The 14,065-nt window shown below is 35.6% G+C and overlaps 1 protein-coding gene across 1 annotated transcript in view; it reads left to right on the forward strand.

The window, feature by feature from the left end:
- CUL3 (cullin 3) overlaps window positions 1-14,065 on the forward strand; it is a 96,786-nt gene that overhangs the window by 18,580 nt on the left and 64,141 nt on the right. Inside the window, exon 2 of the mRNA XM_029224959.1 lies at window positions 1,707-1,904. Within this exon, the coding sequence (XP_029080792.1) occupies window positions 1,707-1,904 (198 nt within the window). The remainder of the gene's footprint in view (window positions 1-1,706; window positions 1,905-14,065) is intronic.

Genomic DNA, 14,065 nt, shown 5'->3' on the forward strand with positions numbered 1-14,065 from the left:
CAGACAAGAGGTTGGAGGTTGTGGTGATGAGTAAGAAGCAGTAAGCAGGCTGACAAATAGGAACAAGTGGAATAGGAAGAGAAACGAGATTGCAGTGCTTGGAAGGCAGGTGAGGAATCTGTGTCAAGTGGTAGGAGTGATCAGCTCTTTGAATTACTGCCAGAAAGGTCGAGTACGATGAGAAGTGAGACTTTGACTGTTAGATTTAGCAGCGAGGAAGTCACTGGTGACCTTCTCAAGAGTAGTTTCTGTGAAATGGTAGAGATGAAAGCCTTATTGGAGTGGATTCAAGATACGACGGGAAAAATGTGACTTGGAGACAGTGAATATAGAAGTCTTCTCCGTAGCCCTGTGATTTTGTTGTAAATGAAAAAGAGAAAAATTAGGTGGTGCTGGAGTAATATGTGGGGTTGTGAGGATTTGTTCGTTTGTTTGTTTTCAAGATGGGAAACTGGGGGTATTAAATGCAGGTGGAAATTACCTAGCAGGGAGGAAAATTTTGATGATGCTGGGAAGGGAGATTGCTAAAGGGAGGTCCTTGAATAGGTGAGTTGGGATGGGACTAGAGCAATACTTGTTAAACTTCATTTTGTATAGGTATCACCTGGGGTTCTTGTTAAAATGCAGATACGGTTCTGTAGGTCTGGGATGGGGCCTGAAATTCTGCATTTTTAACAAGTCCTTAGATGATGTCTGTGCTATAATTTGAGTATAGAACTTGGCACTTTGAGCACAAGAACTAGCAGGTTATATTGGTATACAATCAGGTAGGTTAGTGGATATAGCCAGAGTTTGTGCAGTGTCTCTTCAGGTTACTTCTGTTTTTTCAGTGGAACAGGAAGCAATTCATTATCCTAGAGTGGATGGAGGAGATGGTGTAAAATCATCTAGGAAAGTAGAGTCCGTCTAGAAAATTAGGATTGTGAGGTTGTACTAAGGGCCGACATGTGGTTAGTGGTTATGAATTTAAATTCAGATGGATTGAATATGGTTGTATGTATGTTATTCTGTAGTTGCTTTCAGCTGTGTGGGTACATGTGAGGCGTAGGTGGGCAGTTGGTGTTTAGAATGGCAAGTATTTTGGAGGGGGGGAAGGGGGCAAGTTATTTATGGGTGTATACAAGGTGCTTAGAAATGACGGACCATGGAATCTAAAGTGGGAAAGGAGGAAAATGAGAGAATGCTAGGTTTAACAAAGAAAATGTGTGCTTTTACTGTTTTTTTTGTTTTTTAATTACAGATCTCCTCATCTTTAATTTGCTAAGGAGCTCTGCAGATCTTCAGGAGAGGAAAATAGTGTTCATGTCCCCAATTTTTTTTCATCAAGGAACCTTTCTGTCTCTCTGAGCTCATATTCTACTAAATAAATTTAGGGAAAATATGTCTTACACTTTTTGGCTAAAGCAAGTATTAACATCAGGGATTATGATTTTATTTAAAGTGGAGGGTTGTGCTGCAGATAAGAAAGGAGGGAGGTGTTAAAAGGATTTGTTAAAAATTTCTTCTATCAGCTCTAAAAACTTATTTTAAAATGTATCCCTTTATTTCTGTTAAAATAGATTGTTAACATCCTTGTAAGTCATGCAGATTTATAATCATAGCCATATAATAAAATATTTACTATATGGACAAATACAGAAAGATTTTCAACCATTGGTTTTTTTTTTTTTTTTTTTTTGTCTCTTTCTCTCTTTTGGATATTACAGATGACCATGGATGAAAAATATGTAAACAGCATTTGGGACCTTCTGAAAAATGCAATTCAAGAAATCCAGCGTAAGAATAACAGTGGTCTTAGTTTTGAGGAGCTCTATAGAAATGCATATACAATGGTTTTGCATAAACATGGAGAAAAGCTCTACACTGGACTAAGAGAAGTTGTTACCGAACATCTCATAAATAAGGTATCCAACTTTAAAGGACTGTTGCTAACTATATTGAATCTAGAAGTATTATTTTCAAAGGTTCCAGGAAGCCTATAGAAATAATAATCAATTAGTAGCTATATTATAAAACCTCACTTAAAACTTACCATCAGCTAAACCAGAATTTTTGATAATTGAGAGAAGGTGAAGTTTGTGATCTTTGATAGATATAATCTCGGAAGCAGACTTTTAATTTACATATGCTTGTTTATTAATATGTTAATTACAGATCATTATTTCTTTCTTTAAAATGCTTAATCAGCCCATTTTAGCTTTCTCTTCTTTCTCTATATATTTGAAAATAATAAGACTACATTGTTTAAAAAACATTGTCTAAGTCTTTTCACCAAATGAAATTAACTTTATATAAATTTTTTAAGATAAATTAGTGTTGGACTGTTAACATTATAAATGGTTCTTTGGTTCCAAAAAGATGTATTTGTTTTTTTAGAGCAAATGTTTTTATAAAGCAGACTCTTCCACTGAAAGTATGTCTTGCTTTAAGATTGTCAGATAAGATGTAAAATACCACAGATAAATAAAAACTTCTCAAAGTTTTTGTGTGGTATTAAGGTATTTGTTTTTTAAACTTTATTTTGAAAAAAATGGAAAGTTGCATCAGTAGTACAATGATTTACCAGTTGTCAACATTTTGCCACATTTTAGCCAGTCTTTCTATTGGTACTTGTTATTACTGTTACTGGTATTATTATTATTGCTGGACAGTTAAGAGAATAAGTTTTAGATTCATTTACTCTTAAATACTTTGGAATGTTTCTCCTAAGAACAAGGAAATTCTCTCACTTAACCAAAGAACAATGTTCAAAATCAGGCAGTTTAACATTAATATAAAACTGTTATCTAATATGGTCCACATTCAAATTCACCAGTTGTCCTGTGTGGAGGTGATGTCATTTATAGCAGTTCGTTTTCGGATCCAGGATCTAATCCAGGATCACACACAATTCCTCAGCCTTTCTTTGTCTTTCAGCACATTGACATTTTTGAAGAGTATAGGTCAGTTGTTTTGTAGATTGTCCCTCAGTTTTTGGTTTGTCTGATTGTTTCCTCATGACTAGTTTCAGGTTATGCATTTTTGGCAGGAATAATACATAAGTGATGTTGTGTCCTCAGTGCATCACATCAGGAGGCACATGATGTCAGTTTATCCCATTATTGGTGATGTTAACTTTGATCACTTGGTGTCCGCCAGATTTCTCCACTGTGAAGGTACCTTTTTTCCCTTTGTAATTCATAAGTAATTTGTTCAGATATATTTTGAGACTGTATAAATATCCTGTTCCCCAAGAAACTTTCATGTGATGGTTTTAGCATCCATTGATGATTCTTGCATGAATCATTATTGCTACGATGGTTACAATATAGTCACTTTCTATTTCTACTCTTCCTTCTGTAATTCTTTTCTCTTAAATGGGATTACTTGAGCAGGTAGCTAGTATCTCATGAAGCAAGGTGATTATGTTCTTCATGCATTCAACAGTTTTTTGTTAAGTGCCTGCCATGTACAGCTTTCTAAGAAAATCTAGTAGATGCAAAGAGATATGATGCTGTCCCTTCCTAGGTTTGTTTTTGCTTTTATTCTGATGGAGAGATGATACACACATTTAGGTAACAGTGTGAGGCATTATATAATTCAATGGCAAATGAGTTGTATGGGCAATAAATGGCTTAGGAATTCAAATGAGGGAGAGATTACCCTGGGCTGTAAGATTTCATGGGAAAGGATGAAATTGAACCGAGCCATGAAAAATTTGGGATATAAGTGAACAATGTGGAAGGTGTTCCAGGATGGCAGATGTCACACGATTATACAGAAATAAACTTGGATGATAAGTAGAGTTTGACTGAGGTGTATAATAATTTATGGGGATTAGTGGGGTATAGTGTTGCAAAGTTGGTTTGGGCACAGATTGGAGAACTTCAATGCCAAGCTAAGGAATTTGGACTTTACAGTGGAGGTTTATTGGAGGTTTTTAAGTGGATGATAATGTGACAAAATATTTTAAGAAGATTAAGATGAGAATGATATAAATATAGAAAGGGGGGGATGTGTGCTATAAACAGAAGACCTTGAAAAATCTACGTTAAGGTGATAGGCTAGAAATGAGTGGATGATGTCAGAAATTCTGAAGACCAGGTAGAATTTGGTTACTGGGAGAATTATGGTGCCACCAATAGAATTATTGTGAACTTATAGTGGAAAACTTACTTGGAATGCGTAGAGGAGATGACAGATTCTGTTTTAGGTTATATTGGAAATTTTTATAGTTAGAAAGCACCTTAAAAATCATTTTACATGTGATAAAATTTGAGTGTGAGATTGTAATAAGATGTCCAAGTAAGAATATGATGTGTTTGGAGATATACAGGTTCAGAGCTTGGGCAGGAACTCAAAACTGGAGATGCAAGATCTGACATTTGGTAGCATGTACTGAGGAATATGTGTTGGAGTGCAGAAAATGAAAATCCCAAAGCCAAGGGATGTCATCTTCAAAAGCAAACTGTGGTAAATAGGTGTGGGAAATGAAGACTAATTTAAGAAACTTGACATCAAAAGAAGGAAGAAAAGTAGAGTGGGGGAGTTTTGCCTAAAGCGGTTGAAGAGGAGAAGATTGGAGCAACTGAATTTTTGGGTATGGAGAGAGTGTGGAATTGAGAGAAGTGAAGGTAGAAGAGGGGCATGTTCTCATTTGCCAGAGGTTCTATAGGGTATGATAATAATATCCCCAGCTAACTCTTATTTAGCATTTTCTGCGTGCTGGGTCCACTTTTAGTGCTTTTAGATGTATTCACTTATGTAATGGTCACAACCCAATGAGCCAGATACTACTATTATCTCTATTTAAAAGTGAAGAAACGGAGGGCACAGAATTGGTGATTTGTCCAGATGCATGTAGCTAGTAAGTGGCCTAGCTGGAACAGTATTGAAGTAGTGCGGCTTCAGGCCGAGTCCTTAACTTTTCTATAAATCTGCTCCTGAGGCATAATGAATGGATCAAGATGCAGTAAATATATGCTGAAATTGAGGGTGCATGTGGGGTTTTAGGGAAATCGGTTCAGTTTTTGTAAAGCTATAGTCCTTTAAACTTTAGTTCTTGGTTTATTTATAATTAAAATGAAGGAGTTGGCAGTAATATCTTTGAGATGCTTTAGTTTTAAGACTATCATGAATCTAATAATTAAGCAGTGCAAGTTCTGAAAATGAGATGAAGAGACTTGGAGTAGCTCCTGTGGGGAATATACTAAGGAACTGGCAAGTGAGGAAAGAGATAGCTCAGTAGGAGTTGTCCTGAATGTGTGATCTATCGTGTGTTTTTGTTTTTTTTTTTAAGCAGTGCTTTGCAGCTTGGGCACAGATGCAGAAAAAACATTTGTAGTTATTTGGTTTGGTTGAGAATCGGCTCTTTCAAAAAGTGAAGAGTGGAGGGGAAGCCAGAGTGTGAGGTCAGTGTTGATGTGATTGATATTTGGACTCTGAAACATGGTTAGGTAGAAATTGAAGTCATGTGAACGATAACTCCATGGTAACTGTAAGAGCTTCAGCATATTGTTAAGTCTCTTAAAGTGGTCCCATATCTAAGATTAACTATCATTTCAAAATATAGACATTTCCCTATAATATATTCCAGAGAACATGTATTCAAGTTGATTATGCTAAAGAATTACAAAGTGTATATGCTAAACTTTTATTTCTCTTACAGATGTTAATGATATATCAACAGCATCTGAAAATATTCTTTAATTTTTTTTTTTCTTTCACAAATACTCATTTGACCACCTTAAGCTAGTCAATTTCTGACTAGGGGATGTACCATTGTCAGCATATCTAATGATTGATTTCTTTATTTAAATTAAGTTTTTGAACCTCTGCTAGTATCTATGCTTTCATTTTTGTGTTTTCCATTGATCTTATTTCACTTTTACTCTTATAAGACACTTTAAAAAGTCATACAAATACGGTACTGTCTGAAGGGGACACTGTTAAAGGAAGTCTGTTAACTGACAGGGCCATCATACAGTAGACCAAAATGTTTGTCCCCTGATGTCGGAAGTCTCCATTTGTTTACTAGATGGGACTTAGGGATGTTTTTGATCTAATGTGCAGAAATATAGTTTGCCTGGAAATCAATATTGCCTGTCTCTACATTGCACCTTCTGACTGGAAGGTAAGAGAGTGGTTTAGGGTTCTGTGGTATCAAAGTAACTGTCTCAGTCTCACAGAATATATCCCTTTTTATGGTTCTGAAAGCATTCCTATGTGGTCCACTCCTCATTTTTTTGTTTACTATGCTTTTAGCAGTTAGCTGAACTGACTAAGTAATAATAATATATTTTTTAAAGCAAAGTTATTTTCGACTGAAGTGAACCTTTTAGTGCTATGGTATAGACAGCCAGGACCTATCTTTTCACATTGAAGAATTCAGAGGAAATACAATTTTTTCATGGAATCAGAGTTCGTTGGTACTCCGATTTCAAGATGAGAATAGTGAACATTTTGAGGAACATTTTTGGTAAAGCAGAGTGGTATAAACTACAAGAGGGCAGCTCATGGGGGGATAGTTCTTTGCAATGAAAGTAGCTGATAATGGGCTTTGGAAATAAGTTTACAGAATTGAAGCAGGCATAGAAAAGCTAAATGCTGTTTCTCTTTCTTAGTAGTATATTCTTCCTATCTCTAGAAGAATGTTTCCCCAAGAAACTGAGACCCAAAGGAATTCAGTAAATTTCTCAAGACCACAAAGCAAAACTTAGGGTGTGATGTGGCCTTTGTGCCTTGTCATTAAAAAAAATTCTTGTCTTATTTAGTAAATATGAAGACATTTCAGAATTCACAGGGATTATTTTCTTCTAAGTCAAATACCTTTAAAAGTATGGTTATGTTGGAGAAGAAAAGTTCTGCCACTTTCCAGTTTTTAGGATTTTTAAATTACAGGTCATTTTATCAGCCTCAAAAGTATCCCTATAAGATTTATCATCACAGAATTTAACATTCAAAAGTATTTATTATTTGCTAGGCTGTGGCTCGGGTGTAAGAAATATATTGGTAAATGGGTTGCATCTGATCCCTGCATTCATGGAACAGATAAACAAGTAAACAAGTGTTTAGTTATAAAAAGTAATGAAGAAAACAGGGTACAGTGATAGGGAAAAATGATGAGAGCAACTACCTAGGCCAGGGTAGGGTTGTTTGAGAAGGTGGTGGTGTTTAAACTGGGACTTGAAGGATGAGAAGGTGCTCGTGAGAAAAGTGGGTTGAAGAGCATTGTAGGCAAAAGGGAATGGTTATGGAACATTTTTTCTATAAAGTGCCAGATAGCCAATATTTCCAGATTTCTGAGCCATATGTTCTCTGTCGCAGCTCCTCAACCCCTCTGTTGTAGCACGAGAGCAGCAATAGACTACACACAATGAACAGGCACAGCTGTATTTCGATACAGCTTTATTTTTAAAAGACAGAAGGACTTCCTTTGCCAATACCTGGACTAGAGAAATTTGGAGGGGGGGGGCATGTCGTGAACAGGGAATTAAGAGTTGGGGAAGAATGGAACAAGATGAGTTTGGAAAGAAAAGCAGAAGCTGCATCATGCCAGGCCTTGAAGCCATGCTGTAAGGGGGTCATACTTATTATATGTACTGTAGGTAGCCATTCAAGATTTTAAGCAAGACAGTGATATGATCTGATGTAGATTTTAAAAATATTACTCTGGTCGCTATGTGGTGAATAAGCTACAGGGCCCAAGAGTTGAAGTGGGGGCAATAGGATAGAATAATCCAATAATTCAGATGAATGATAGTGGCGATTTATAACAGTCTAGTGACACTGGGGATAGAGAAAAGTTTTCAGATTCAAGATTTATTTTGGATGTAGAAAGCTTGTTAACTGTGGTTAGGTTGATTGTATGGAATGAGGAAGAGGGAAGAATCCAAGGTGACTTCTAGGATTTTGGCTTTTGAACAGCTAGGAGTTTCCATATTTTGGTATAGATTTGGGGTAGAAAAAGAAACTCCATTTGGCAGGTTAATTTTAAGATGCCAATGAAATGAGATATGTAAATCTAGTTCTCTTGAGAAGTTTGGACTGGAAGTGTAAATTTGGGAATTGTGAGCATATAGATGATACTTAAAGCCCTGGAAGTAGATGAAATCACACAGGAAAAAAAAAGAAGAGGGCCCTAGGTTGAACCCTGAGGAACTTAAACATTTCAGGTAGATTGAGGATTGCAGTGGAGACAGAAAAATGGCCAGAGTTAGTGGTACTTTGAGACTCAGCTCTAACCTTAAATTATAAAATAATTTAATTTTGACCTTTATTTAGCAGGGTTGTGGTTTTCACAGTGTGTGCGTGCGCGTGTGTGAGTGTGTGAAAAGACAATTTTAAATTCAAAAATAGTGCTAATCAGGGACTTCGCTGGCAGTCTGGTGCTTAAGACTTCGTCTTCCAGTGCGGGGTTGTGGGTTCGATCCCTGGTTGGGGAGCTAAGCTCTCACATACCTCGTGGCCAAAACCCAGAAAAACATAAAACAGAAGCAGTATTGTAACAAATTCAATAAAGACTTTAAAAATGGTCCACATTAAAAAAAAAAAAATCTTCAAAAATAGTGCTGATCAGTTCTATTACTTGAGGGCAGGGTTAGGTTAGGGTGGAGCCATATTTTTTTATGTTTTTTTCCCCCCAGCTTTATTGAGATATAACTGATCAAATGGTCAGATATTTAAAGTGTTTTGTTTGTTTTTTTGGAGTCATTTCCTTTTAGAAGATTCCTATTTGGGATTCAAACTTAATAGAAATTCTCTAAGCTCATAGTAAAGTCATGGAGGACTTGTCTTTTTTTTTCTACACACTGCTAAGTACTCCATAATAATAAGAAATAATAATATCAATAGAAGTAATGATAGGAGTTTAATGATAAAGAAGTTAGAAGTAGATGCAGTTGGAAGAAGTACCGGATAGAAAGTAGGGAAAGTTAGGCTTTAGGCCTGATTCTACCACTAACAATCTTGAACAAACTACTAGATTTTTCTGGACTTAGTTTATTAATGTATAAAAGGAGATGGGGATTGGTTTTGTTAGCCTCAATGGGCATTAAAATTATATAATGACTAAGACTTAGGAAAATCATGGTTTTTGCAGTTTACCATTGTCCTTTCATGTGCCATAATATGTGTTTAGAAGTTTTTTCATTTTTAATTGTTTCTTAAAGTCAGGGGAGAAACTTTCTTTGGTTTTAATGTGGCAAGAACTTTATTTTCCCAATTTTGTGGTGATTAACAGGTTTCTTAGATTTGACTGGTGCTTAATTTCCCCTTTTCTTTCAAATTATTAGTCTATAGTAATAACTAAATAATGTGGAGTCTCGTAAGTGAGCTTATAAAAGCTAATTCCTGTACTTTGAAAGTTTGTTCTCCTCTTAGAAAAATAGCTGGACAAAAAAGATGTTGACTTCTTAACTCTAGTAGAAACAGTTTATTACTGCTAAAAAGAATATTTATTCCAGTGGTTTTCAAAGTCTTTCTTTCCATCTTGTTCTTCAAATAACAGCTTACTTTGAATGTGAGGAAGGCAGAATAAGAGGAGCTTCATCCTCACTTTACATTCATTCAGAAAACTGCCTATTGAGGACTTGTTACGTGCCGGGCACTAGGCTAATAAGCATTTGTGTTATATCAAAGATCCCTGTCTTTCTGGAACTTATATTACGGACTTACATACTTGAATCTGTGCCTTGTAATCCTGATCAGTTCTCAGCACTTTGCTTTCCACGTAGGAAAAATGAAGCCTTGAAGGGGAATTTCAATTTTTAAGTGACTTTCTTGTTGAGTATTTTTTTGTAAAGTCTCCTTGTAGAATAACATCCTACCATTTGTATTTTGTATGTAGGGTCACATTTGCTGAAAATGATGTTTCTATGTAAACTACTTGTTCAGTATATTAATTTTTCTCCCCATTTTTAGAGGGAGAATGGGAAGAGCCAGAGTTTTAAGTATTATGTTTATTCATAGTTATATTTAGATGTTTATGTAGTAGTACAAATTGCCTGAGGGAATGAAGTTGGTAATTTTATGGTAAGCTCTGGACTATTTTGTAGGCCAGTTATTTAAACAGATTTAGCTTTTTATAATAAAGCTTTTTTAGTGCTTTTCCTTTATTTCTAGGCAAATGTGAATGAATGTAGAGACTTTTAAAACGGCATTTATGTACAACACAACATAAATACAGTGATTGCAGTTAATTACGAAGGACATTGATAGAAACACTAAGGACTAAGATTTTCATTAGCAAAGACAGATTCACTTTAGAGACCCACAGATACTGAGTCTCTCCTGTGTTTTATCCACCAAAAAATAATTAAGACACCATGCCTATCAGCAAGAAACCTCCCAATTTTAGTGAGGGAATCAGATTTGAAGGGGAATTACTTTGCCTGCAGAATTCAGGACAAAGTAGAAAGAGGAGGTCACTTGATGAGCCTTAAAGGATTATGAAAGATTCATCATGTAAACAAAGGCAAAAGATAGTCTCAGTAGGGAAAATGGCATGAGTAAAAAAGGCAGCTAGGGGTGAGCATTGTCTGGTGGACCAGTATAAGTGTAAATGGAACATAAAGGACTTCACATGCATTTGTAGGAAACGAGAATGGTAAAGTTAGTTGGACTAACATTGTAGGGCATTAGGCTTTTATTCTGTGGGTGGTAGGAGCTGTTGGGTTTTAATTTTAAAAAATAGACGGATTGAAACGGAAAAGATGGAGTAAAAGGTTTAGCAGGAGTGCCATTTTCAGTGCTTCTTTGCTACTTATCTTTCATTCTCCTGCCATCTTGTCTTGTCCTTTTTCCTAATTTAAAGTTGTTGGAAGAAACTAAGAACCCATTACATTGAATATTGGAGCAGCTTAGGGTGATGACAGGAGTCAGAAAGAAGACGAAGGCTCTCAGCTAGGTATACAAACCCTTAAGAAATATGATTTGGAAGAGTGACTTGAGTATAAATAGGATAATCGCAAAAGAGAAAGATTATTAGGGATAAGGTGAGGAAAAAGGGCTGTTAGAGAGTCAGAAAGATACCAATCATAGAATATGAGGGGCATAGGAAATTGAGGAGTTTCTACTTTGAAAGGATTGAAAGAGAAATGATGTTGGGGAAGAGCCGAGTTTAGAGTGTTATTTAGCAAGTTCACCCATGTTAAATACCAGCTATTCCCACTTAAATTGTGGAATAGACAGTAAGCACTGTGAGGGCAGGTACTGCTCTCTATTGTAGTTTCTAGTGATGTTCTTTTAATATTTATTAAGCTAAGACCTGTTTCATTCATTTTTTGTGTCTCCTGCTCTTCATATTTGCTCTCCGTAATTGTCTATTGAAATGAATCTCTAAGAATAATACTAACAGTCAAATGGAAACCGTCATGGTTTGTATCCATGAACTGCCGAGATCTGTTTTGTCTTCTGTATGTGGGGTAATACTTCTACCTACCCAAGTTAATTACTCCTGAATCTAACCACTTTAAGCAGAGTGTGTTTCACCATTTAAAAGCACAGTGTAGTTTTGGGGCTGTATACCTCTGATTTCTTGAGGCTGGAGTCTGTCGGTCTGCTGGGAACCAGATTGTGTGATCTTGTGGAACTGTGTTGTTTTCTCCATGGTATTCAGGAGAACAAAAAGACTAGTTGCCATATTGCCGTGCTTTGTATATATTTTACTGTTTATTATGTCAGTGTCCCTGTTGTTCAGAGTTTAACTATGGTATTAATGCTATAATGTACTTGATGCTTTTAATGTATATCTTATTGTCTTAACCATTGGGAATGAAGTACTTTACAAATGATAATCATATTGTCCTTCTATGGTATACTGCTTTTTTATTTCTGTTTTCCTTTCCAACCATTAGGTAAAAAGCTACCATTTTTCATGATACTACTTTGTCCTTAAATCCCGATTTTCCAAGTTGTGTTACTTTTTTAAGAAGTTCAAAAGAATATTTGAACTAAGAATGTAATTTTTAAAATCCCAAATTTGGATTTTTTAATTTTCTTTAACATGTAGCAAAATTTCTTTATGAAACTATGAAAATCCATTGTTCTATTTGCCATCATGTGCCCCTGCTTTGGACCTCACAACTTCTTTAGTACTATTCATTGGATTTCACTTTGTATTGAGGCCATATGAATGCTAATATTAGGCTCCTGTTTCCTACCCTCCTGTATTTATAGAGATTGTAAAGTGACCGCATTTTGTATTCCCCGTGGTGCCTAGCACCCTGCTTCACTTTTTGGAAGTAATCATTAAATATTTGAATTGTCGGTTCAGGGAAAGATGTTTATGTATCCTTTTGAATTAAGAGCTTCGTTTTGGACACTTTGTGAAATTCTTAAACTTACGTCAGTAACTATGTATACATTAGTAAACTTATTTATAGAAGAATCTTCTGACAGCAGTCAAGCAAAACGTTTTCCCTGTAGTGGCTATCTTTAGTTTTGTTAATGATACTGGTATGATTCCTTTGATCAAGGTGGCCACCTTTATTCTAAAAATTAGTGAAAATAATGAAAACAGTACTGTCAATGTAGAAAATATCAAGAGGGCAGTGAATTTTATTCCATTCAGGAATCTCTTGTCATTAGTGAATTCTTAGAAAGTTTAAAATATCTACAAAAGTTAAGGTTAGCTCTCCTCACCTTTAGTAGGAGTTTGCTTTGAAATACAAAAATCTTAAGGTTGTACAAAAATCTTAAGGTTGTTATATGTATTACGAGATAGCAACATCTATTCACCAAACTTAATGGAGGTTGGCTCCATTGCGAACTTCTCAAAGTATGAAGTAAAAGAATTCCTTCTAGTTGTGGAGAAATTTCTGTTCTTTAGAGGAAGGAAAGCAAGAATCAAGTGGAAATTGAGAGTTTAGAAAATACTGTATAAAATATGTGAGTATATAGGTATACGTGTTTTATTTATGTTGCTTGTTTCAGAAAATTTAAGGCACTTAGGAATTTTCTGAGTATCTTGTTAAAATGCAGATTATGGTTCAGTGGGTCCAGCTCACCATGATGATGATGATACTGACCATGATTCTGCTCTGTGCATAGCACGCTCTGAGTAGCAAGATTCAAATACGTATATGAATAATTTTAAGAATATGTAATACAAGTAATGTTATAATAGAAGCAAATGCTTATATAGCATTTACTGTGCGCTAGGCACTGTTCTAAGTATTTTGTGTATACTAATTTTATCCACACAACAGCTCCTTGAAGTAGGTGCTATTTCTGTTTTTATAAAAACTGATACATAAAGAAAGTAAGTTGCTCAGGGTCACACATCTACTAAATGTGTGTCTGTGATTTGAATCAGGCAGATGGGCTTTTTAGCATCTGTATTCCTGTGCTGCCACTGTTCACCATGTAATCTTTTAAATCAAGAATTCTCGGCATAACGGGAAGAGCCGTGGAGCTTTTTTCAAAGGATGTGTCGCATTAGGAGACATATCGTCTACACTCCATGGCTTGGCTTCCATTGAGATTTACTTATACAGTAAGCCACTTTTATTGATAGGTTTATGTCACATCACTTTGGTGTGATGAAGTGAAAAATATTTTGAGATCTTCAGGAATTATTTTTTAATGGCGTTTCTAGGAAAAACAGGGTTTATATAACTGGTAAAATTTGTAAAGTGACAAGCCCCCAGATCACATACGCAGGGCTCTGAAAAATTCAGATGTTGTGAGAACTTATATGCTATTTTTGATCATGGTAAATGTTGCATATTTATGTAAATACTCTGGTTTCATCAGGTGTGACAAGCAGTATGTTTTAGAATTTAGAGCCAAGAACGATACTTAGCAAGTATCCAGTGGCTGTCTCAGTTACAGGCACACCTTGTTGTGTTTAGCTTTACTGCACTTAGCAGATAACTTCATCTTTTTTTTTTTTTCCACAAATTGAAGGTTTGTGGTAACCCCCTGTTGAGCAAGTAGGTCAGACACCACTTTGTCAACAGCATTTGCTCACTTCATGTGTCTGTCACATTTTGGTAATTCTTGCAGTATTTCAAACTTTTTCATTATTATTATATTTGTTATGGTGATCTGTGATCTTTGATGTTGCTGTTACAGTTTTGGGGTG

Source organism: Monodon monoceros, unplaced genomic scaffold, assembly GCF_005190385.1.
Source record: "Monodon monoceros isolate NGI ecotype Baffin Bay Population unplaced genomic scaffold, NGI_Narwhal_1 Super_Scaffold_16, whole genome shotgun sequence".
Lineage (NCBI taxonomy): Eukaryota > Metazoa > Chordata > Mammalia > Artiodactyla > Monodontidae > Monodon > Monodon monoceros.